Consider the following 25,133-nt stretch of genomic DNA (forward strand, 5'->3'; position numbering starts at 1 on the left):
CTCCGGAGACAGCAGCCGCGCCGCTCCGCCTCCTGCCCGCCTCTCCGCCGGGGCGACTCGGGAGCGCAGAGAGCGGCGGGCCAAGGCGGCCTGGCTGGCCCGGGACCTGCCAGTGGACTTTGGGCTACTGTGACGGCGGCAGTGACGCAGCTCGGCCCCCGGGACTCCCTGCTGAGCCGAGGGAGGGAGGGGGGAGCACCCAGGGGGGCTGCTTCGGAGGGGGGGGGGCTTTTTCCTTCGAGGGAAAAGCAGCGCCTGGGGGATTTTTCAGGTGGTGCCAAAATAACGCCCTCCGTTTGTACTCCTTGAAAGGGAGGCGCAGGCGGTAGAAATGCCACGGGCTGCCCTCCCTAGTTGATCATTCTTGCGTCAGTCCGCAAACTTTCCCTCCCAGGAGCTGAAGGGGGATCCCCTTTATCCTCACGACAAGCGAGGGAGCCTGAGAGAAGCGGCGACCTGCTCAAGGTTACCCCGTGAACTTGACCGCTCAGCAGGGGTTTCCAATGCCCTTCGCCCAGGCCCTCGCCTGACACTCTAACCATTGCACTGCACTGCTGGGGATTTCCTGGCAAGCTTGTCCTAGCCCAACTGGTGGCAGTTAAGGGTAGGAGGCCAGTGTTTCAGAAGGCAAAAAGCCTGGATGAGGCCCACCTCCCTCACCCAGGGTCCTGTTTCCCACAGCTGCCAGACTCCCCAAAGGGAAGCTGGCAAGCAGGACTCAGCGCAACAGCCACATTATTCCTGACTGCAGCTTCCAGAAACTTGTGGCAGTGGCTGTCTTCAAGTCTTGGCTTGCGGCCAGTTTCATTGCCCAGGGGAGGGTCCGGGCAGCCGGTGGCTTATTGGCAGCCCTGAGCAGAGGACCTACAAGAAGTTTCTGTGTGGCAGCAGCACTCTTCGGCCATCTAACCCTGTTCAACATGCTCCGACTGGCAGCAGCTCCCTAGAGGAGTCTTTCGTATCAGCAGGAGGCTTTTAAGTGGAGTTGCTGTTGGGGATTGAACCTTCTGCCTACCAGAGCCCCAATGCTGAGCCTGGGCCACTCCGTATCTGAGCCTAGGAAGCTGCCTTATAAGGAACCAGTCATTGAGCGACTTAGCTCAGTACTGCCAACACAGGCTGGCAGTGGCTCTTGAGGGTTTCAGGTGAGCCAGAGGGACAGTCTCTCAAAGCACTATTGGGAGATACCACTGGGAGACTGACTTTGGGGCCTCCTGCATGTAACACCATCACAGAAATTAGGGCTTCCCCGGCTTGGAGGGCAAAATTTAACCTCCTTGGAGGGCAAAAATTAACCTCCTTGAAAACTTTTCTGGCAATGGGATGGGACTTACATTTCTGCCAACCGCCTTGTGGAAGCAGAGAGGCTATTGAGCGGTCTTTGTTTTTATTATGTATTTGTGTTTTTATATTGTAATTTGTATGTTGTGAACTGTTCTGAGGTCTATGCGTATAGGGCAGAATGCAAATGTAATTAACAACATCCTCTGCTGTTCCCCACCTGCTGAGAGAGACCACACAAAGCTCCCATTTATACAAAATTTTTATTAAACAACTGTAGAACTACACTCCGAAGCAGGCACTATACACACACATACCAACCAATACACACACTTTACACAAGTGTTGTAAAGTGACTTGACTCAGAAACCTTAAAAGGGGCGGGGGAGGGAGATGCTGAACATTAACTGGGCAGGTGAGAAAGGGGGGGAAGGTAAAACATGGCAGGCACTGTTGAATGTCAACAGTTCTCAGTCTTGGCCAGCGAGCGTCTGGTTCCCTCGGCCACCCTGGGCCTAGGAGTAGAGGTCCTCTCGGTCAGCAGAGTACACCTCCCCTTCCTGCAGGAGGGCAAAGTTCAGGAAGTGAGAGGGGCGGTGGACCTCGTGGTAGAACTCTTTGGGGTTCGCCAACTGCAGCTCGTACTTCATGTTGGGATCGTGACGGACACCTGCGGGGGGGGGGGGGAGACACAAACACCGCCATCAGTCCCATCTGGTCCAGCCGCCTCTTCTCGCAGGGGCCACCCAGATGCCCCTGTTGGAAGCCAGCAAGCAGGATTCGAACACAAGAGCAACTCTCCCCTCGTGGGGTTTCTAGCAACTGGTGTCTGGAGGCAGAGCACAGCCACTGTGGCTTCGTAGCCATCAATAGCCCCTGCCCCCCACTTCCTTGATTGCCCTCTAATCCTCTTTTAAAGCCATCCAAGTGGGTGGCTATCCCTGCCTCCTGTGGAGGTGAGTTCCACAGTCTGCGCTGCATGAAGAAGTCCTTCCTTCTGCCCTGAATCTTCTGACATTTAGCTTCAATGGCTCCTGCTTTGGTGCCAGGAATGGATGGTGAGAAAACATCAAGGCGGGCTGAGGCTAGGCCGACATGTGATGGGGAGTTCTGTGGCGCCTCCAGATGCTTTATGGACTCCCAGCAGCCAGGGCTGGCGGGAGCGGGGAGTCCAACAACATATCAAGTGCCACAGATCTCTTGCCCCTGCCCCCAATCCCGGCCTAGGCTGATTCTGCTGCTCAGCAGGAAGGGCAGAAGTTAGGCTGCCCTCCTCCCCTCCGTTTCCTTTCCGAGCAGAACGGCTACATCCTGCTTGGCAGGAAGCGAAGGCGCAGGTGGGGTGGTGGGCACAGCTGGCTGGTTTTCTCAGCAGCCTCATCTCTGCCACCAGACACAAAAGCTCAGAGCTTAAGGGGACTGGATCAGTCAGGGGGGGAAAGATCCTGGGGAGGGAAGGAGCGGGGTCTTGACCAGAGAGAAGGCCAACCAGGGAGAGCTGCTTCTAGGTCACAGGCCCATCAGCCTGGAGAGAAGAGGAAGAGGCTCATTATGGGATGGGCCATTGCAGCAGAAACCCCTCCGCCTCAACTCACCCATGAAGTTGTAGTTCCAAGAGCCTTGCGCTGGCACCATGAAGAAGCCCAAGAAGCGGTCGGAGAGCAGCATCTGCACCCTCTCATAGTGAGAGGGCAGGTAGCCCTTGGGGTTGTTCCCTTTGTCGGTGTTCTGCCTGCCCCACTCGTAGCCGCTGGGGGTCAGCTTGTAGGCCGTCAAGGTGCAGGAGCCGGGGGTGAAGCTGGGCAGGGGAGAAACCCGGGGTGAAGACAAGGAACAGGGCAAGTTCTGTTCCACCCTCCTCCTCAGCAGAGCTCAGTTCCCACCCGTGCCCTCCAAGAGGATCCAAGACACCCAGCACCCAAGCACACTGCCCAGGTGCGACAGTGATTGCTCCAGCCTCCAAGCAGGGCCCACAGCCTCTCCTGCCTCTGGGACTCACCTGCAGGTGATGATGATGGTCTTTTCGCCATCCCAAGAGGGGTTCTCGGCCATGACTTTGGCATGGGTTGTGACGTCCTGTGGGGAGAGCTGGGGCGACTCATTTGGCTGCGTGTGGATCCACCCCAGGGGCTCCATCTCCTGAAAAATTGAGAGAAAGTCATCGCTGACTCCTTCCAGGGCTGGCGGCAGGGGGAGGCTTCCCAAAGGGGGTGGGGTGGGGCGCCATTGGGTAACGGACAGAGCGAGCCAGACATCTCTGCAAGGAACGCAGGCAGGCCCAAGCCGCTGTGCCCTGCCGTGGGGCTCTGTTGTTCCTCTGCCCCCTCCAGCCCACTGGTGGGTGACCAGAAGCAGCACAAAGATGGTGGCAAGAAGGAGCAGCAAATCCCTGCTGGTATGCGACTAACACCCAAGGTCTGTGTTTTCTATAAAAGACCATAGACCTTATTATTTCAAGCAGCTTTCCTCGCTGGGCAAAAAGGTCTCTGGTTTTAGGATTAAAAATAAACAGATGTTCCCACCTGGTTTTTTTTGGAACTGTTTTCATGGGATGTTCCTAAATCACCTTGGAATGATTCAAAAATTCCAAGGATAGAACTGTGTTGCTGCTGCATTAACCACTCATGACTTCCTCCCCACAAAATAAAGGCCCATCACCAAGACCCAAGAGACACCCAGAGCTGCCTCCCCTGCCACGTTTGGGGTGCCCAGGCCAGACGCACCTTGAGATACTCGTGTTGGGGCAGCTGGCCAGGAAGGTGGACGGTCTGGTGAGTGCCCCACTGAGGCACCATCACGATGCACCGGATCTCCTTCACCTGGGGGTTGTCTGGAGGGCTCACCCCATACAGGTATCCAGCAATCTGGGAGGAGGAAAAAAGAAAAGGCACACCAGCCTCAGTGAGAGGCTTTGGCAAAGCAGCCCCCAGGAGGCAAAAGGCCCAGGAAGCCCCAGAAAACCAAGTTGGATGAAATAGGTCAATGGACAGGAAGGGAACGAGGGTTCAAGGCACACGCAGGAAAAAATCAGATCCAGTGAAACAGGCGGGGGAATGACTGGCCCTCCAGTGGTTGCTGACCTACAACTCCCATCATCATCATCATCACCCCTGGTCCCTGGCCCTGCTGGCTGCTGGGAGTTGGAGTCCGGCATCATCCGGAGGCCTGCAGATGATCCCCACAATGACAGCAAGAAGACCCAAGGGGTAGGGAAGGTTGAGCTGGAATTCAGGGGGCAGCAAAGCTTCACAGTATATGACAAAAACATCAGAGCCGTGCCGTCTACGTTGCACTGACATTGTACACAAAACACAACAGGAAGAACAGTTGTGATGTTCTGGAGTGTCAGTTTTCATGAGGAAAAGAGACAACTGAAGGTTGTGCCATTTTTATGACCAACTTCTGGCCTAGTTATAAAGCTTCCTTCCCTCTCTAATTAAATATTTGTCTTTGTCACACACAATTTTGCTGGCTGACACTGTGTTATTCTGGACTCCTCCCTATCCCCAAAGAGAAAATTCCTAGCATCTAAAACATTTTTGCTGAGGAATAATACTGACAGCGGGTATCAGTGAGATCAGGAGGGGAACAGAATGTGGGCAAGAACGCAGCCAGCCAGTTAGTTGGGAGGAGGGGAAAAGAGCCATGGGGCACAGAGAGAGAGAGCAAAGACACCCCCCCCCCGGGCCCAAGTCCGTTACTCCCTCAACCGCCACCGCCACCGCCTTCGCCACCACCGGCCAGGGCACCTGAGCACGCAGGTCTGATATGCAGATGAACTTTTTCAGGACATTCTTGGGAAGGATGTAAGTGTAGCCTGTCTCCTTGATGTCATCCGACGAGACGTAGATGTGGTTTGTCCGCAGGTGGAGGTTGGCAGCGGAGATGGCCCTGTTTGGGAGGAGACGAGGAGGAAGAGGAAGGGGGTTACTGGAGGACCCAGACACGCCCCCGCCTCACCCAAGGCCACATCTGCTGCTGCCACCACCAGCCCCTCGCTGCCCACCTGACACGCCACTCTGTCTTGGAGGAGAAGGTCTGGGTCTCGTAGTTGCTGGTGGTGGAGGTGATGATCTCATCGCCGTGCTTGTTCACGGTCCGCGTCTGGGTGGCCGTCAGCTGCGACTGCTCCTTGGTCTGCTTCTCGATCTCGGCGATCTGCTGGCGTTGCTGCGAAGGGGCAGAGATCTCCATGCCCAGGATGATGTCCCGGATCTCCGACTGCGTCAGGGAGGCCACGTTCACGCTGGCGAGAGAGGAGCCAAGAAAGGTGAGATGGGGCAGCCAGAGGCCTGGAGACACTCTCCTACCTTGGCACCTGCTAAGGCAGCAGGACAAACCTCCCTCCCTCTGCTTCTTAAAAACTGCGTCTGGTGCTAAGATGGGGGAGAAGGGGGTCAAATCAGGGAGGTCCAAAGAGTGCAATGCCTCAGGGACTGCATCTCTCCACAAGAACCGACATGGACCCTGCAGCCATTCCTCGTATGCCCCTGTCCCTCCACGAGAGGCATGTGCTTGTCCCCGCCCCAAAGAAGGAATGTGCCCCTCTGGCTGAAAAGCTAGGGAGCCTCTTACTTGTTCTTTTTCCCATAGTCGGCCAAGATCAAGTCCTTCAGCTGCACCTCCACTTTGATCCACTCCTCGTCCGTCAGGGTGGGCCAGATGTGGTGAGGCTCCGTGATGGTGGTCTTGTCTGGCTTCAGGATGACCTTGGCCCGGTCGTTGTTCACGTGCAGAGCCCGGAGGATGAGGATCAGGCGGGAGAAGGCCTGCAGGCCGAGAGAGAGGGAGACGGGTGAACAGGGATGCAAGTGCGTCTCAAAGGGTGGGCATCTGCGGCTGGATCTTGCTGGGGAGGGATTCCTTCTCTGGGAAGCCTCCAGAGCTTGGCCAGAGGGGGTGCCACCATGCTCCAAGCCCCTGGCAGGTGCCAGTTTCTGCTGGAGGGGCTCTCCCACCCAAGCCTCACCGTGTAGGAGGAAATGGTCTTCAGCCAGTCGTCGTAGAGGTTGAAGAGCACCATCTGGGGCTCTGTGGCCTTCAGGATGAGGTCCCCGAACTTCTCCACTTTCAGGCAGGCCTGGAAGGGCAACTGGAGCTCCGAGCCTTTGATGACGATGTTGGGGAAATCCAGCAAGTGCACCTGGGAGGAGGGAGAGAGAAGAGAGGCGGGTCAGGAGAGCAGGGTGGGGCCAGAGGTCTCCAGCGCCACCTGGAGGAGAGCAGGTGCCAAGGGAGTCACCCCCGTCCCAAGACAAAGACCCCAACCCACCTCCAGAGGGTCCAACATGCCCTTCCGAGTGACGATGATCTGCTTGGGCTGCTCCTCAACGGGCAGGGAGCGGATCAGGGCCGCCACTTCCTCAGCCGTCTTCCACTTGGCCAGCTGGAAAAGGGATGGGGAGGGAGAAAAGGAAGAGAAGGCGCTGAGTAAAGAACCAGCCCTGCCATTGGCCCAATGGCTCCTTTTAAAACTCTGGCGCCAAAGCAGCCAAGCCACAGGCGCATGCACAGCTGGCCGTGGAGCTGGCTCAGGCCCCGACTCCTCACCTGGCCCAACCGCTTCTGCCCCGCCCACACGGAGGTGTGGATGATCTTCAGGAAGAGCTGCCCCGTCCGGGGGTTGAAGATGAAGATGGCCCCATTGATGGGCTTGGTTGTCAGGTTCCCTTCAAAGGTCTGGAAGGGGAAAGAACAAGCCCTTGAGGGTCTAGACCCTCCGTTGCCCTCGCCCCCACCCTGGTTCAAAGCAGGTTACAGCAGCACTGAGAGATCTCTCAGGCCGCGGATAGGCTGCCTCCTCCCCACCCCGCAGGGTCAGTGGTGGCTCTCACTTTGTGGATGGTGACCCTGTAGACGTTGGTGTCGTCGACAAACCAGATGATCTGGTTGGAGAAGAGCTCCCCGTAGTTCTGGGAGGACAGGTAGGGCTCGGTGGGCTCGGAGGAGTAGAGCTGCAGCCCCTTCCGGATCCGCTCCCGCAGGACGTACAGAGCCGGGTTCGCCTTCATGATCTTAGCCATGGCCTGCTGGATCAGGGGCTTGCTCCCGGGGAACCAGTTCCCGTAGGCGCTGGGGAAGCCAAGCAGGGGGAAGGTCAGGGTCACAGGTCAGGGCCAGCCCCTCCCCTCCCTTCCACACAGCCGGCTGCACAGACATTCCCGTTCCTCCAGGGTGGTCGCAGTCACCTATATGGGGACCCATTCTGTGGACCAAAGAAAGCTCGGGGTCTGGTATGGTTGGCTTGCTTATCTACTTTTTGGTAGTCACAGAAAGAGAAGCCTATGGGTGGGCTACAGGCAACTATAGCTATGCTCGACCTCTGAGTAACAGCAGCTGAAGGGAATCGCAAGAAGGGAGCATGCTGTTGCCCCTGGTCCTGCTCATGGGCTTCCAATGATAGCATCTGGCTGGCTATTGTGCAAAGATGGAGGAGATGGGCCCCTCTGGGCCTGATCCAGCAGCCAGGCTCTTCTTCTAGAGGATTGCTCAAATTCACGGAGGGGGACAAGGCTACCACTGATTGCTGGAGGCAGCAGACTCCCTCCGCTGCCGGGGGAGGTCCGCTTCTGAATCCCGGTCGCGGGAGGACAAGGTGCGGACTGTGCGGAGATGCTCAGACCTTGTTTGCGAGCTTCTCCCTAGGGCATCAAGGTGCTGGGCTGTTTATTTTTGCTTTATCTAAACTTCTACCCTGCCCCTTTCTCTCAAAGGGGCATATATGAAGCTGAATGTCAGTTTAGTTTTGCCATCTTTAGCGAAAATGAATCCGCCTCCTTTGTCTTTTAGCACTGTTGTGGCTTTTAGTGTTTGATATTTTACTATGTTTTATATATGCCTAAGCCATCTAGAGTGTCTAGGGAAACCCAGCCAGATGGGTGGGGTATAAATAAAATAATAATTAAAAATTCAAGTCTCTGAGTACTATGGCTACTCCATGAGTTTTTCCTGATCCGAGTGCTGTCCACTGTTGACTGAAGCAGGGTTCGCTCAGGTGATTCATCTGGGTGAGCTGTGAACTTCTTGTAAGAAGGCTGTGTGGGGTTTCATGGTGTTTATGTACGAGGTGATGCGTTTTCTTTTGACAGGGTTTCCCAGCCCCCTCCCCTTTAGCATAATTGCTTTTAAGCCAGGCATTCTGCATCTCTACTTTACAGGGCGATTCCCTGCCAACCCACCTGGGCTACCCTGTGTTTCTCCCTTTCTCCCAAAGGAGATTAGACTGGACCAGTCTGATCCAGCAGACATGCTCTTCTTAGGTTCCTATTAAGAGGCGAGCCCCCAAACCCTGCTGGGACCCCAACCTACTTTGCACCCCCTGGAAAATGCCCTCCCACCCCCTCACCTGTGCAGGTTGTAGGCCAGGTCGATGGCGATGAGAACGCCGGTGGGAGATGGGTAGATGCTCATGTTGTCTGTGGTGTAGTCCAGGAACTTTGCCCGGGCATAACGCTCAATGTCGTGGGAGTCGTAGTCACCCCAGCGCAATTGGATGTCGATCCAGTACTTCTGGGTGGTGGTGCTGTCCATCACGTCCCTGTGCAGGAAGCAGGCAGCCGTTGGCATGGCACTCGGCAAGCCCAGGAGCCTTGCCGCCACCCCAAGGGGGGTCCCCCCTCCTCCTCCTCCCCCCTCCGTCCCCACTTGCCCTCAGTGGGAAGAAGCAGACGGACTCACTTGGAGTCTGCCAACAGGGAGGGACGGGAGACGTTCCACTTGTAGGAAGCAAAGAGGAGGATGTCTGCGCAGGAGGAGTTCATCTTGTAGGACTTCCTGGGGTGGATTGTCTCCTTCTGCACCGTCTCAATCTCCAGGGCATCCAGCTCTTGGTCAAACACCTGGGGAGCAGTGGACCACTCAGAACAGCCCCGTGGGCCCAGAAGTCACCACCACTCCCCCAAGAAGGCAGCAGCAGCAGCAGCAGCAACAACAACAACAGAGGGATCCCCCTGAGTCCTGTCTCACCCAGAGGTTTAAGAGGTTTCTGCAAAGCCTAGAGACTCATTCACTGTGCCAGAAGGTTCGCTAGACAAACCCTCTTACAGCCTCTGCCCCCCTACAATTTGGTGCCTTCCCATTTTCCTTTTGGGGGGCAGAACAGGAGCCAGAGAACCCCCTTAAGAGCAACATGGAACTGGCTGGAGCAGAGAAGGTGGTTTTCCCTCCACTTGGGACTCAGAATGTCCCAGCTTCACCCCGACAGCATCTCCAAGGAGGGCAGTGGTGGGGGAGAAAATCCACTAGCCTGCCACCCCGGAGAGACGCTGCTGCCAGTCAGAGGGGGCAGCCTGAGCTAGACTGACCAAGGCCAGAGACCAAGCATAGGGCTGCTGCTCCTTCTGCCCCACTTGGCCGCCTCCTCACCTGGCACAAGTCCATGACGATGCTCTCATGGATCTTCTGCCACAGATGGGCCCGGAAGATCTGGATGAGGGAGATCTTCAGCGTGGGGATCTTGCCGTGCATGAAGATGCCTGTCAGGTCCAGCTGCACCTGGAAGCCCACGTATACCTGCAAGGAGAAGGGCAGACGCTCAGGAAAAGGGGAGAAGCGCCACAAAACCTCAGAAGTGGAAAGCTGGGAGGTGCGGAGGAGAGACGGAGTTGATGTCCCCACCAGCTGCCCCTCAAGAGATGACTCAGGAGCAGCCCCCCCAAGCCAGTAGGAGACTCACGTTGGCCCTGTTGATGGTGGGAGACCACCAGAGGGTGAACCTTCTGTTGGGGATCTGGTTGAGACCTGAGCGCTGGGCGTTGGTCAGCTTCTTCCACTTCATGGACTCCTCAAACCCGGAAGCCTTTTCCCTAGAAGCAAAACACAGGCATGGTGAGGCCTGAGCTCAGGCCTGGAGTCGCGTAAGGGTCTTCTGACCTCTCTCTTCCACACTCCCAATCCTACTTACCAAAAGAGACCCTCCCAGGTTGGGAAGTAGGTGCCCTTGAAGAGGGTGTGCTCCAGGATGCCCTCCACCCCGCCCAGCGCCTGGATCATGTCCGTACGGTAGTTGTTCAGGTTCCAGAGCTTCCCGTCGTGGCGCTGGTGGGTCCACCAGAACGGGTTCTGCTTCAGGACCTGGAAGGGGCAGGGGGAGAACGTTAGAGAAGGAGAAGCGTCAGGCGGAGAGGAACAAGAGCAGAGGGCTCAGCACCCCTGGGCAGTTTAGGGAGGGAAGGTTTTGTCGCTTGCCAAGCCACCCGCCCTTGTAAGAGAAAGAGGGAAGGGTTGGTCATGGGCCCCCAGTCCCCACCTAGCCCAGTGGGGCAGGGGAGTTCCCTACTGGAGGTGAAAATAACTGCCAGGCTCTGAAAAGCTGGGCTCACCAGATGACATTTATCAGTTTTGTTGAATTAATTAAGCTTAGTAATTTCAATTTCATTTTGAACAAATGTACAATTAACTGTTACTGAATTTTGATGTGTTACCACGGTCCTTGGTTGGGTTGTGCAGACCGCTCTTCTGAACGATGCTTTTTACAGGGCAGGGTGAGAGAGCGCCGGGGACAGGTTTATGGAAGCCAGGGACCCTCCTACCTGGTACTGCTTGAAATCCGTCCTGACCCTCCAGCCCTTGTCGTAGGCCAGGGTGTGGCGGTCCTTCTGGAAGAGGGTGTTGATGCGAGGGATGCCCCTGTCCCACGAGTCCTCCAAATCCTCCAGAGTCAGGCGCCTGGGAAGGAGAGGGGGAGAGACAAGGCTGCCGTTGGCTCCTCACTCTTCTTCTCCTGCCCCACCAGGGAGGGAGGGAGGGAGGGAGGGAGGGAGGGAGGGAGGGAGGAGAAAGAGGCACTCTCCTGCCTCTCAAGCGCACCTGTTCTGAGCGATGGCCTCCTGCCTCTTGAGGGCATACTCGGCCCACACCCGCTGGGAGTCAATGAACTCGCTCTCCCATGGCTGGATGTAGCGGTACAAGTTGGGGATCAGCTGGTCCTCCTCATGGCTCATTCCCGAGCGGAAGTGGGTGATGCCCACGTCCGTCTGCTTGGACCACCTGCAGGGAAAAGGGGAGAAGGTGTGAGTGGAGAAAAGTCCCCCCCCCCCGAAGGTCTTTCCGCTCTCTCCCTCCCCACCCCACCCGGCCTCCCAGCTCACCTGAGGTCAGACTGGGGGATGAGGACGTGCCCCATGGACAGCATCCCCAGGCCCCCCAGCTCCTTGGGGGTGTAGAAGACGACCGGCGGAAAGCGGCTGGGCATCTTGGAGTTCAGGCCAATCTTGATCCGAGTCTGGATCTTGTTCTCGCACTTCACCAGCAGGTCCAGCAGCTCCTGGGTGTTCACCACGGCCTCCCGGAAGTAGGTCATCAGCCCAATCAGGGCCGTGTTCCACTTGTTCACGATCTGAAAAGCAGAGAGCGGAGAGCCAGGCCTCAGAGACTCTGCACTGAAACCACACAAACACACCCCAGGCCCAAAGACATGCCCCTCTCCTGACCTTGGTGAAGGTGGTGGAGCCGGAGGCCATCAGGATCTGCCTGACCCGGTTGTGGAACCTCTGCATGGATTCATCGTCCACCCGCAGGAAGCACTGAGCCGTCCGTTCCTTGGTCACCTGAAAGAGTAGCCAGAGCAAGGACTTCAGGAGGGCCCTGCAGTGCTGGATCAGGCCAAAGGACTAAACCTCAGGAAGAACTTTCTGACAGTGGAACTTTCCTTCTTTGGAAGTTTGGGGCCACCAGCCAGGGATTCTTTAGCCGTGCCAGCATCACAGGGGTCAGATTAGGGGGTCCTTTCCAACTCTATAATTCTGTGATTCTACCTAGCACAGCATTCTGTTCTCACACAGACCAACTAGGCACCCTCAAAGGAAAGCCCACAAGCAGCATTCCCTGCACTGGTGATTCACTTCTGTCTCCAACAGTGGAGGGAGAACACAGCCCTGTCTGTGAACTTGTCTAATTCTCTTTGAAAGTAACCAGAAGAGGCCTGCAGCAGGTGGATTAGGCCAAGGGGCCCCCATCATTGCCCAAACTTCCACACAGTGGTGAACCAGATGCCTCAAAGTGAAGCCCAAAAGGGGAAGCTAAGCACAATGGCAGCAACTTTCCCCTGCTGTGATTTCCATCGACCAGCATGCAAAAGTAAGCACCACCTCCCATGGACTGACTTGGCCGTGGCCTCTTTGAACCCAAAGGGGACTGCTCCCCGTCCCCAAACACAGCCCGCCCTCTCCCCCCACCTCGTTCTGCAGATTCCAGACGCCGTCCTTGTGTGTGAACTCCTCATAGCTCGTGCGGCACTTGGGCAGGATGCGGCACTCGAACCCGCACATGTTGAAGAGCAGGTTGGGGTTGTCCTTGCTGTAGACGGAGACGAAGCTGTTCTCCCACTGCACCGTGGTGACTGAGCGCGGCAGGCGGTTCTTGATGTCCCAGAAGACGGCCCGGCCCCTGGCAGGAGGGAAGAGGCGTCAATCCCCTGGCCCAGGCAGGCCCCACAACCCACCCACTTTCTGGCCACAGAGCCAGGAGGGCAACCGGCCCCTCCACTTGACCCCAGAGCTAGCCACTCACAGGTTGACGTCGTGCTTCATCAGCCGCATCCGGGCATCTCGGGGCCAACACTTCTTGTTGTTGTAGCCGACGATGTTCTCATTGTTGGGGTCCGGGTGCTCCGTCAGGTAGCGCTGGATCAGGTCCCTTGCCTCATCGGCGGTGAACCTGAGGAAGCAGCAGAGGGCAAAGTCAGGAGGGTCAGAACTCCACACCACCAGGACACATTACCCTTCGGGGCAAAGCTGGACATGGGCAGGCTGTGTGCGGAGGGGGGTCTTTCCAGTTCAGCAATGGGATCGTAGGAAGCTGCCTTGCGCCACCCCATCAGTCCATCCAGATCAGTGTTGCCAACACTGGCTGGTAGCATCTCTACAGGGTTTTAGGCAGGGAGGTTTTCCCAGGGAGCGTTCCTCCTGGAGCCCCCTATCTGCAGGAGCACCCCCCCCTTCTCCTGCTCCCTCCACGGCCCCCAGTACCTGAAGAAGATGTGGATGCGGTCAATGTATCTGCAGAAGAGGCGGATGGGGTGGGCCACCTCGGTGGCAATGTCCTGGAAGCTGAGGAAGTCATTGGGCATCTGCGGGGGGCCGGCCATCTCACTGGCGCGATGCAGGCCAAGCACCAGCAGGTCCATCACCAGGCCGTAGTACTGGACAATGAAGGAGGCAAACTGCAGGCCGCGGATGATGCCGTAGGAGTTGGTGTGGTTCATGTCCTGGGGGAGGAAAGAGAGAGGTCAGCCAGGGGGCTCAGCCGGGGGCACAAGCCCCAGCTAGCCAAGATCAGACTCCACCTGCGTGAAGGAGGCCCTGGGCCCTCAGAGGAAGACGCCCCCAGGCCCCACCTTGTAGTTGATGACCACGTTGTTCTTGGCTGTCATGTAGTCGGCAATGTTGTGGTCAACAATGAGGCGCAGGAGCCTGTTGAGGAGCGTCAGGTCGATCTTTTCGTACATCTTCTCAAAGCGAGACTCCAGCATGACGTTGCACTCGCCCTCGCTGGTCTCCCACACGTCCTGCAGGTTGTTGATGCCTGGAAGGGAAGGGAGGGCGGGAAGAGAAGGAGCCCAGCTCAATCCAGTTCCATCCTGCTAAGGAAGGAAGGAAGGAAGGAAGGAAGGAAGGAAGGAAGGAAAGAAAGGAACCCCTGAGGCCAGCTGTGCCCTGCTCAACCCCCCCTGGAGGAACTGGAGTCAAGGAATAGGCTCAGGGGCTGACAGTTCAACAGCCAAGGCCTTCCTCAGCCCTCTTCCCAATCAGGAAACACCCAACCCTCTCTCAAAGCAGACAGAGGCTGCTCAGAGGGCTGGATCCATGGATGCTTCCCACGGACAAGAGCACCTGCGATGGCATCTACAGGTATGACTGGGAAAGGTACCCCCCCCCACTTGAACCCCTGGAGAGCCTCTGCCAGTCACTGCATACAAAGCTGAGCTAGATGGACCCACAGCCTGATTTAGTACCAGGCAACTTCCTACACAGGACAACCAAGAAGCCCCCCGCCCCAGGCCCCCTCTCCCCACAGGGCTCACCCTGGCACCACTTATAGACGAGCAGCGGAGGGGGCTCCGTGTCTGCCGGCTTGATCCAGGGCGGGAAGAGGCGCCTCTTGTCGGCCTCGTACCACAGGTACTGGTCCAGGTAGGCGTCTGTGATCTTCTCCAGGGGCTCCACATCATAGACTGGGACGAGGTGGCTGTAGAGGTCCATGAACTCAATACCCACCTGGACAAAGAGGATGAAGAGGAGTCAGCCAGCAAGTGGCGAGGGAAGGGCACCCAAGGACACCACAGCTGGGAACACGTCACTCTGGGGATGCTGAGGCCCCGTAGGCACTCCCCCCTCCAACAGCCTCACCTCCTTGAAGGCTCGCTGGGTCAGCAAGTGTCGCTTGATGCGGGACAAGGCCTCGTGGGGGTTGTCGTAAGCCTGCTCAATAAGGCCCAGCTCCTCCCGCTGGGACTGGTTCAGCCGAGACTTCACACTGCATGGGAGGGAAGTTACATTTCATGGAAGGGTAAGCATTCCTCAATGGCCGCAATTCCTCAGAAAACAGGGTTCCCCAAGGCCACCATAAGAACCTGAGAAGAGCCTGGCTGCTGGATCAGGCTCAACATCCCATTCTCACAGCAGCCACCCAGGTGCCCCAAAGGGAAGCCCCCAAGCAGGACCAAAAGAGCCCCCCTCTCCCCCCTCCTGCAGCTTCCACCAGCAGCTGTTCAGCAGTGATGCATAGCCGTTGTGGCTGGTAACCACCACCAGCATTGGACCAGAGTGCTGTTTGGGCCCCGCAATGTGGCCTGTGCCCTCCCGCCGCCTTCCGGCGGCTCACCTGTAGGCCTCCTTGAGCCTCTCCAGGGCCAGGATGAGCAGCTTGGTGTCGTGCTTGTAGGAGAGAGGGGGGAAGGGGATGGGCGAGAAGCGCCGGCTCTCCAGCCAGTGGACGGTGGTGGTGTAGACGGCCACGGCCTCCTCCGCCGTGATGTAGGGGCCATCCTGTGGGGGAGGCACAGCAGGCACACAGTCAGGCAGGGGTCTCTCCACCCTGCCGCCCCACAGCCCCCCGCTCCACTCCACCCGGCCCCACCTTCAGGTAGTTGTGCTGCCGCTCCTGCTCTGCCTTCAGGTACAGCCGCGTCAGGCGGCCCAAGTTCTTCTTGCAGACTGTCTTGTCCACGGTGGCCCCGCGCCGGATGCGCTCGCGGTTGTAGTGCGCTGTGTTGGTCCACCAGTCGGCCTTGGCCTTCACGTAGCGCAGGATCATGTTCTCAATGGGGGTGGGCAGCCCTGGCACCTGGCGGGGGGGGGAGGGAGGGGTCACTGGGTGGGACAGGACCTTTACTATGCTGCATAAGGTCAAAGATGCATGTTCTCCAAGTTCTGGTTTTGTCTATACTTTTTATTATTCTGTGAAGTTCAAGAAAATACAGATTTCTAAGACAGGAAGGACAGCGGGCAGGCTGCCTGGAGGAGTTGGCATCAGGTGGAAGGAGGGCAGGACCATTGATCCTGGGTTCAATCCGCGGCATGTCCTGATACAACCTGGGGAGTTGGGGATGTTTAGCCTGGAGAAGGGGCGACTGAGAGCCCAGTATCTCAAGGGCCGTCGCAGGGAAGGTGGAGCAAGCTTGTTCTCTGCTGCTCTGGAGGGCAGGACCCAAACCAATGGATTCAAGTTCTGAGAATGGCACATACTCCCTGGAAAGGTGGAGGACTCTCCTTTCTTAAGTTTTTAAAGAGAGGTAAGATGGCCACCTGCTGAGGGATTCGTTAGCTGAGATTTCTGTGTTGCAGGGTGTGGGGTCCCTTCCAACTCTTTCATTCTCTAACGGGAGGAGAGGCCTGCCTGAAACCCTGGGGAGCCTCTGCCAGTCAGTGTGGACAACAGTGGGCCAGCTAGACCAAGGGTCAGACTCCATTAGGCAGCTCCCAATGTCCTATATGGGTATTTGGTTGGGGGGCAGCCAGGGGCCACAAGGGACTTGCCTTCCAGGGGATGTTGGCTTTCCAGCACCGCCAGGCTTCGCTCAGGTGCTGCAAGATGGTCCTGGCCTTGTTCTGCTTGATCCCCTCGGGCATCATGTCCAGGATGTCGTGCATGACGGCTGCGCGCAGCTCCAGGTCAAAGTGGGACTCCACACGCTGCTTGGTGACAGTTTTGGCCACCCCCTTGGAGTGACGGCCTAAGAAGGGAGGAAGGAAAGGTTGGTCAGGGAAGGAAAGACGAGGCCAGAGAAACAGCTATACAGCAAGGAGGGGTGGGGAACTCTGGAAACGGCCCCCAAAGACTCCCACCCAGATGGCTCAGGAAACCCCAGACAAACCAAGAACCTTGTAAGGCAGAGATGCTACTCAATGTCTCTTAACATTTTTGCAGGGAATGCTCTTTTTCTAGCACAAACACAGGTGTGTTTGGATTTCAATATTGTTGGTATGCTTTCTGTCATTTGTAGTTGCATTATTTGGCATCTTCTTAATCTTGGGAGCCTCCTTGGCTGAAAGGCGGCACAAAATGGACAGCAACATAACCCCCCCTTCCCTCCCCATCTGCTCACCTTCGAACTGCCTGGCCAGGAGGTTGCCCAGCCAGCGCTCCAGCAGGGGAGTGATGCCTCGCATGAAGAAGAGCCAGACGCGCCAGCCGGGCGCCCAGAAACCGCAGCCAGGACCCTTCCCCACCGGCCCCTAGGAGAAGGGGGCAGGAAAAGCATATTAAAAAACTGGGGTGGGGGAACCCAGCAGATCAGCATTCCTCCCCCCGCTTCCACCTTCCACTCCCAGCTCAGCTGCAACCCCCCATCCAGGCTCCCCGCTGGACTCACCGTGTTGAAGCGGTAATAGATGAGGTGCTTCAGGTCTTTGCACATCCGGATCTGCCTCATCAGCTTGTACTTGTACCTGTACATCCCCGTCAGCTGCCCCACGTGGGCAAAGATGTACTGGAGGCCGTCTGAAAGCTGCGGGCAGAGGGGGGCAGTTGGGGATTAGAGAGAGAGGAGGCCAATGTTACAATGGTGGGGGGGCACTTGCACAGCCTCTCTGCAAGTGAGATGCATCTCCCTTCAGAACTGAAGAGTCACACTGGGGGGCATATCTAGTTGAGCATCCTCTAATACCCCGAAGGGGAGGGACCATGAGGGCAACCCTGAACCCAGCTGTGATGGCTGCTAACCTAGATAGGCTGTCAAAGACGACCGGAAAAATTCATGGGGGATAATGGCAATCAATGGCTCCTAGCCAGCATGGCCATGCTCTGCCCCCCCCGCCCCGCCCCCGGTCAGAGGCAGCAATGCTTCCGAATGCTGGAAAACGCAGAAGGGGAGGGGACTCTGGTGCTAGGATCCTGATTGTGGATTAAGGGGTGGGCTGCTACAAAGACAGGAAGCTGGACTATTACGGGGCCCCTTTGAACTGATCTCGAAGGCTCTCCTTGTGTTGTTCTGCTACATTCCTTCTTGGCAGCAGAAAAGGGGCTGGGCTGGCAATGACCTACCTGGAAGGCGTCCACGTTGCCCAGCCTGTACTGGACGTGGCTGTCCACCACCAGCTTGGTCAGGCGCAGCACCTCCCGGCAAAGGTGGAAAGCATTGCCAAAGCGGGACTTCTTCCTCTCCTGCAGACAGAGGAGGGAGAGGTGTGCTGTGTAGAACCCCCCCAACAGCAACTGCACCAAAGAAGCTGCCCAAGGCTCCAGCAGCAGCTGCCAAGCCCCCCTCCCCAAATCAGGCTAGGAGCAGGAGCTGTCTGACAGGGAAGGCCAGCTCCATCTTCCCACGACTCTGACTGGCAGCAGCTACCCACAATCCCTTTCACAGAAGAATGGGACTCGGGAAGGGGCTGTGTTGTGGCCCCTCACTGACTGGAGAAGGTTGTCAGCCCCTGTTGGGGAACAGAGCCGGCACCTTGGTGGTGAGGGTCTTGACGGGCTTCAGGTTGAAGTTGTAGTCCAGGTGGAGATAATTGAGGTTCTTGCGGTGGATCAAGAGGTTGAGCATGTTGTAGCCCTGGCGGCAGACCTGCAGCCCCACCTCCACCCAGTCCAGCTTGGTCGACTGGAAGAACTTGGTGGCCTTGAAGGAGCGGAAGAGATATCTGGAGGGGAGAGAGGGGAAGGCAGGCTGTGTGTCACATCAAGGTGCAGGACGCTGTCTGGTCCACTAGGCCCAGTTCCCATCACCTCCTGCCTGACACCCTTCCCTCCTCCCCAGGACGCCAGTGGGGCTTGAACAAGGACCCCTAGGCCTGCAAAGCAGATCCTCTGTCACTGAGCTACCGACTCCCCTCCAGGGAGGGCCGCTCACCTCTTCTTCTGGGCCTTAGGGGGTCGGTGCTTGAGAGCATTCAGGACGTAGTACTTGAGCAGCTTCTGGTAAGAGACGCGGACTTTGACGGGCTGCCCAGCGGGGCAATGCTCTCGATACCTGGGAGTCAAAGGCAAACAGTTTTGGAACTCCCTGCCTACTGATATCAGGCTGGCACCTGCTAAAAACATTTCTATTTAAAGAAGTCTACCCAGATATTTAGAAGGATGTTATCCTAACTTTTTGAATGTCTATTGCTGCTATTTTTTCTTAATGATTATTTCATTGTTTACCTTTTCTGTAAATCACTTTGAGTGTGGTTTTTAAAGTCAAGCAGTGTATAAATCTTACAAAGTAAAATAAGATACACTAACATGTTATACTTCTCCAGCGAGAGCTCCAGGAAGTTTACAACCACTAAGTTAGCACTTCAAGCATTTACAACTGAAAAAACACCCTCAGTTGTATCTCACCAAGTTCTGCTCAGAAGCATGTTGAATTTAAGGGACCCAAGTTAGTCATGTCCACTTTGCATTATATTGAGTCAGACCCTTGGTCCACCTAGCTCAGTACTGTCTACACTGACTGGTAGCAGCTCCGCTGGATTTCAGGCAGGAGTCTCTCCCAGTTCCACCTAGAAATGCCATTGGGAAATGTGTTTTTAAGAGCCCCCTTACCAGTTCTTGACGAGGGGGATGTCGAGGGCCCTGCGGGTCCTGCCAGAGCGCAGGTTGAAGGGACGAGGGGCCCAGAGGAGGGCGATGCCATTGGCTGTGTTGTCGGTGTAGAGGGGTGTCTCCTTCAGGAAGGGCTCCACAAACTCCGGGAGCTCAAACTCCTCATCGTCATCAGGGAGAGGCTCCTGGCTCTGGAAGGAGAAACCGGAGCACACAAAAACCCTCCAGAAACTGCCAGCAAACATTTATGGAGTTGTTTAAGTGAGCCTCCCTGCCTGCCTGCCTTCCTTTGTAAGTGCAGTGGGGAAGCTCAGGCCCTTCTGCCCTTCTGATGCCTCTTCCTTGCTGGACGGAGGATAGATGGGTGGAGAAGTGTGTAGGAAATTTCCATTCTTTGCTCTACCCACTTTCAAGGCAGAAAGGCAGGGTGGACTCACCCCACCCCACTAATGAATAAATGTCCCCCTCCTCACTAGATCCATGAGCCTACCTTAACAGAGTGCCTGTGAGAAATGGGGTTGATGAGGGGGTCGAAGTAGAAAGCTGGCAGATCCGGATCCTCCGTCTTGATGAAGACGACGTTTGGGGTGTGATACCTGCGTGGAACAGGTGATGTCAGGCAGAGCTATGCCCTCCACCACTTCCTCCTTCCCTCCCGTCCCCACCCCGCAACTGGCCCAGCCCCACCCACCCTCAAAATCTCACCAGGTGAGGTGGACGTGGTGGGGAAGGTTGTTGTACAGGTAGGGGAAGGCGATCTTGTACTCTGTCCGGATGGGCTGCCGGATGATGATCTTGTTGATGTCGTTGAACTCGTTCCAGTCCTCATCCCTGTTTGGACCAGAAGGGAAACGGGTGGTCAGCTCCAGGGCTCTATGGGGCAAGGGAACAAACCTGGCAGCTCCCTCCTTCCCTGCCTCAAGCTGGCCTTGGAGAGATCTCCCTGGAAACAGCAGCCTGCTACAGCTGCCCCCCTCAAAGCCTGCTTTCACTGCCACACAGGTCAAGCGACTGTCCCCCAGTGGTTCTTAGCACCCCACCTCTGGGTCCTGTCAAAATACACCTGAAATGGTCCAAGGGCAGTGAACCCCAGATCGGCTTCCTCCAAAAGCAGCCTGGGTCCTAAAACACCAAATCTCCCTCCCACCCCCAGGGAAAAAGGCTCCCACTTACTGCAGGTTAATGTCTCGGACCAGGGGCTCAAACTTGGGCCCCCCTGGGATGGCCATGTTGAGGGCCTTGGAGGTGAAAAAGGCCTTCAGGTCAAACAGGTAGAAGTAGTTGTCGTCCACAAGGTCCGTGAGGAGCTGGTTGGCCAGGCGGTAAAGGGTGGACATCATGGGGAGGGTGAACTGCCAGCGCTGGTAGGTGGAACCATTGACGTATCTGCAGGCCCAGAGCAGAAAGCCAACTTTCAAACCCATTCTCCTTCCTATCCCCACAGCAGAAACCAGGCCTTGCACATAGAAACTGGCATGGTATTTTTGCAGGTCAAACTGGCAGTGCTTAGCAATAGAGACAAGGAACGCTTCAGTCACCAAAAGCAGGATATTCTCAGGGGCCCCAGCTGGAACTGATGGGGAGCCTACATCTGGGGAAGGCACAGATCTAGTCCTGAGTTCCACAGCTTCCCAAAGGATGGCTCTGAATGTACCTACTCGGCCCAGCTGAAAGCCAACCCATGTGCACCTTCAGAGCTCTCCCTTCTCCAGCCGGAGACACAAAGCAACAGCCTTGGAGAAAGGGGCTGTTGAGAGTGCAGGCTGTTCTCCCAAGCCAAAAAAGCAAGTGCATCACCTCTCAGCCACCCTGACTGACACTTTCCAAAGCTCTCCAGCAGCACCTTTTTCAAGCCCTAGTGAAGCTTCCCCCCCCCCAAGTAATTTCATTTTTAACAAACACGATGGAACAAAAAGCATAATTCAACAAACACAATCCTGGTACGTTTCTGCAGAAAAATCAAAGAAGGGATTTTAAAAAATGGATGTATCGTGCTATATTAGAAGTAAAAAAAACTTGTTTTGATGAATTGGAAGAGCTGCAAGAAGATTCCATTGAGCACATGGATTGATAATATGGCTAGATTAGCTACATATTAACGAATTGCATGTCGAGGCAAAATAAGAATGGATAAATATGAAGAATCTGGAACGAATATTTAAGTGATAAGGCAGATAATGGTGGGAAGTAGAAGGGGGAGAGAGAGGTGGGAAAATATTGTTTAAAAAGGTGTAGTCACAGGTATATCAGTGTATCCAAATCTGAATTGTCAAATTGTGTAATTACTGTTATTATGGTTTTTGTTATATGTGTCTTTTGCGGTTGATATTTGTATTGATAAATTGGTTAAACAATTTTTTTTAAAAAGGGGATTAGGATCCAGAATCCAGGGTAGGGAGGAGAGTGGAGGGTTACCAGAAGGAGATAGTACGTATTGACACATTCAGTCTTTAGGTAGATTTTTAGGATCCAGGTTATTTGGAAAACTCATGCTGAGGGCTCAAAGTGTTTATGAATAATGGACGACCACAAAGGATGACGAGAATCAGGAGAGAGGCTCCTTGCTGCCATGATACAAATTCCATAAACGGAAACTGATACCGAAATTAGCAACTTGCCTTTAAGCCCCCTAATTTGTCTTCTGCCTATTCTGCAGGTTTCTCAATCACTGCCAGTCGCCATGCCTTGTTTGGGGTAGCAGAATTTGATGCCCATAAAGACCCCCTTCTGGTTGACTCCCTCTCTACCTGGTCCCACTCTCTCCATCCCTGCCTTCTGTACAGAGCCTGACATAGAGGATTTTCTGCTTTAGCCATGAGCCCAGGCAAGATGGTACCCACTTGCGGTTGTCCTTCAGAGGCTGGTGGTCGTAGAACCAGTCCAGGACTGGGGCGTCCTCCTCGGGATCCAGCTCCAGCTGGATGGCCTCCAGGGGCTCCACGTCCAGGATGTTGTCAGCATAGTCAAGGGGCGGCTCCTCGTCATCGAAGGGCGGGAAGCGCATGCGCTTGAAATGCCGCCGGTCCCTCTTCTCCCGCCTCATCATGATCCACATGGACCTGGAGCAGATCGAGAGGGTCAGGGGCTGAGATGCACATGGCAAGACCAAGTCCCCGGAGCCGGATGGGAGACCTCACTTACCCCCACTGGGCAATGTAGACGGGTTCGATCACCCACGGGATCTCGTTGACAAAGGAGATGGCCCCCGTGATGTGGTACAGGACAGGGACGTCACGAATCTGCTCCCAGGGCATCGGCATGTTCTCCAGAAGCTTCAGGACTGCATGGGGCATATATTTGAGGGCACTGGGAGGGAGGAAAAGCAAAGCTAAAACAGGCTCTAAAGGTTGGGCCAATCCTTACAAATGTCATACAAAATTATTATTATTATTATAAATTATTATTATTATTATTAAGCAGGAAGTGAGCACAAAAGCAAATCTCCCTTCCTGCCATTTCCAGCAACTGGTAGTCAGCAGCTTTATTATCATCAGGGTTAGCTGACTTGCTGTTAGCAGCCAACACACAACCACAAAGCTCTGCAGGTACATTTTCCAGGAAAAAAATTGCAGTACTTTTAATTTTCTGTGGGTTTGTTTCATGAATGGGTAACAGTGAATGGATGTCAATTGCATGTACTGCATCTGGCAACCTTGACGGTTTCAATGCCTTAAGCTTTGCTTGCTAAATAAGCAAAATATAAGTCTTTGGGGAGGGGGAATTGGATCAAATTAAGAGGGCCAGGTCCAGGAGTGGCCAACCCTCTGCTGGCCACTTCTGACAGATGGATGGGGCTGCCCACCTGTCAAACAGCTGACATCAGGTCACTGAAAGTTCAAGGCAGAGCTGTAAAGAACTTGCAGTGAACAGGCAGCCACTGAATAGGGTGAAATAAATAAAGCTATCAATGGCTGCCAGTCCTAATGGCTAAATTAAATCTCCACATTCAGAGGCAGTCTGCCTCTTAGGACCAGTTTTTGAGAAGCCAAAGAAGGTCAGTGCCTCCATGTGGGGGAAAACAGGTTGCTGGGCCTTCTGTCCAATTCAGTTCAGGGCTTCTTTGAAGTTCTTAACTTGGAGATCCTCCCAGTAAAAAGCATAAAGGATTCTGCCAAAAGCTCCCAGAATCAACTCAGCCTCCCACCCCTTGAAAGGCCTGGCTGTTCCCCAGCATAAGCAACGCCAGAAACACCCCATACCCCCAAACTGCCCGAGGTCACCATCTCCCCCTTCTCACCCCAAATAGACCCGCTTGTCATGCCGGAACTTCCTGTTGGTCATGTCCCCGTGGTCCCGGATGATCTTCCGCACATGCTCTGGCGGCATGTCCTCCTTCTGCGCATCCACAAAACCAAACTTCCGCTTCTCAGCATAGCGCTTGGCCTGCAGCTGCTGCCACTTGCGAGCTGGAAGGGGAGCAGGCAAAGTCCCAGCATCAATCAATCCTTGCCCTCTCCAAGGAGAGTTGGGGAAGGTGCTCTTACTGAAACCCTGGAGAACTATTTGCAACAAATGCCTTTCCGTCCAAGAGGGCAACCCCCCAGGGTCTAAGCAGAAGAAAGACAGGCCCCCCTCCCTCCCTCTCAAATAGGCACACAGGTCCTGCCACAGCCATACCTTTTTCTTGCAGCTTTTCTTCAGACATGTAGTCAGGCAGTGGGGTCAAGGGAGCAGGCATTGGGGGGCAGGGCCCCCGGAAAGGGAACACACCTGCCATGTTGAGGAGTTAGGGCTGGGAAGAGAAAGCAAATCAGGGGGAGAGTAGTGGGTGCTCCTCCTTCCAAGGGGTGCGAATTCTACTGCACTGTACTTCCCACACTCCAACCTCCACCCCACCAAACACACCACCTCTGCGGAGAGACAGAAAAGCATTTTTAAAAATCCCAGAAATCCTTCATGAGGGAGCGAAATATCTCACAAAGCTGTGGAATATGTTCTGCAGGAAGATTTACACTACAAGAAAATCAGTGTTTCCCATGTTTTACTTTTCATATGAGGAGGCCTGGCAAAGCCTCAGGCTAAGAGGCCAAGGCAATATCACACCCCAGGTCCGTCCATCTGATGAAGTTGATTAGCGGGAGCCATCTGGGAGCCCTCCAGAGGCTGCAGGACTACAGCTCCCTCACAAGTTCATTTAAATATAAATATCAAAGCACATCCAAAACACGCCCACAAAAATGGTACATGCAAACAAATGAGGGCACATTTCAACATTTAGAAATGTGTGCGTGTGTGTGTTGCGCCAAGGTCAGCCCTACTCAGAGGAGACCCCCTGAAAGACCCAAAGGGCGTGACTCACTGGGGGTCTCCTCCAAGTAAAGCTTAGTTGCATGCAGACTCGGGTGCTGGAATGTGGGTGCCTTACAGAATTACATCAGCCGTATGAATACATATACGTATATGTGTGTGTATGTATGTACACAAAAGTGACGTGTGTGTGTATACACACACACACACGTGTACGTATATATACACACATACATACTTATACATAATGTACATATATATACAAACATATATATATACACACACGCTCCACGCATAAATTAGTCGTGCCGTATTTTGCACGCACATTTAAAACGACCCTTAGGGCGCTTCTCCCGGGGAGGTGCGGCCCTTAATCCGGATTGGCGCATGTGGAGCCGTTAATCCGAATCGGCCACTCCGGTTTCCCCCAAGGCCCGACTCTCTTTGCATACCGGTCCCCTCCGCGAGGGGGGCTGCCCGGCTCTTCCTCGCCTCCGCTCCGGGTCCCGCTTTCTCTCTCGCTGCTGCCGCTTCTCTCCGAGCTCCTCGGAAAACTCTAATGGCCGCCACCAACGCCACCCTCGGGACGCGGATCGCAGCCACTGCGCAGGCGCGGCGCCGCGGAACCGGATGTGGCG

At 55.4% G+C, this 25,133-nt stretch overlaps 1 protein-coding gene across 1 annotated transcript; it reads right to left on the reverse strand.

The window, feature by feature from the left end:
- Positions 1-1,525: 1,525 nt before the first annotated feature.
- On the reverse strand, positions 1,526-25,108 carry PRPF8 (pre-mRNA processing factor 8). The gene is made up of 43 exons (XM_081843702.1): positions 24,948-25,108; positions 23,866-23,980; positions 23,486-23,654; positions 22,390-22,554; positions 22,089-22,307; positions 20,422-20,634; positions 19,954-20,079; positions 19,739-19,844; positions 19,249-19,439; positions 18,572-18,691; positions 18,173-18,362; positions 17,764-17,883; positions 17,093-17,227; positions 16,826-16,955; positions 16,257-16,453; positions 15,358-15,564; positions 15,103-15,266; positions 14,628-14,754; positions 14,303-14,495; positions 13,616-13,803; positions 13,248-13,486; positions 12,790-12,936; positions 12,456-12,666; positions 11,712-11,828; positions 11,370-11,617; positions 11,089-11,268; positions 10,812-10,947; positions 10,184-10,353; positions 9,956-10,085; positions 9,646-9,792; positions 8,959-9,119; positions 8,627-8,818; positions 7,116-7,353; positions 6,832-6,960; positions 6,554-6,667; positions 6,251-6,424; positions 5,857-6,050; positions 5,288-5,527; positions 5,031-5,172; positions 4,005-4,145; positions 3,281-3,420; positions 2,877-3,079; positions 1,526-1,951 (listed from the first exon to the last, which is right to left on the reverse strand). The coding sequence occupies exons 2-43, from the start codon at positions 23,963-23,965 to the stop codon at positions 1,797-1,799; spliced, it is 7,008 nt and encodes a 2,335-aa protein (XP_081699828.1). The 5' UTR covers positions 23,966-23,980; positions 24,948-25,108; the 3' UTR covers positions 1,526-1,796.
- Between the last annotated feature and the right edge of the window lie 25 nt (positions 25,109-25,133).

The sequence above is a fragment of the Podarcis erhardii genome, assembly GCF_964252035.2.
Source record: "Podarcis erhardii genome assembly, chromosome: 16".
Taxonomy (NCBI): Eukaryota; Metazoa; Chordata; class Lepidosauria; order Squamata; family Lacertidae; genus Podarcis; species Podarcis erhardii.

Bases quoted from the DNA above. Each gene is read 5' to 3' on its own strand.
- PRPF8 (XM_081843702.1), bottom strand. From the start codon at position 23,965: ATGGCAGGTGTGTTCCCTTTCCGGGGGCCCTGCCCCCCAATGCCTGCT. The intron at 13,487-13,615 runs GTGGGGCCTGGG...TTCCTCCCCCAG, and splicing joins ACGTGGTCATCAACTACAAG to GACATGAACCACACCAACTC. The intron at 8,819-8,958 runs GTGAGTCCGTCT...CTTCCTGCACAG, and splicing joins TCCCTGTTGGCAGACTCCAA to GGACGTGATGGACAGCACCA.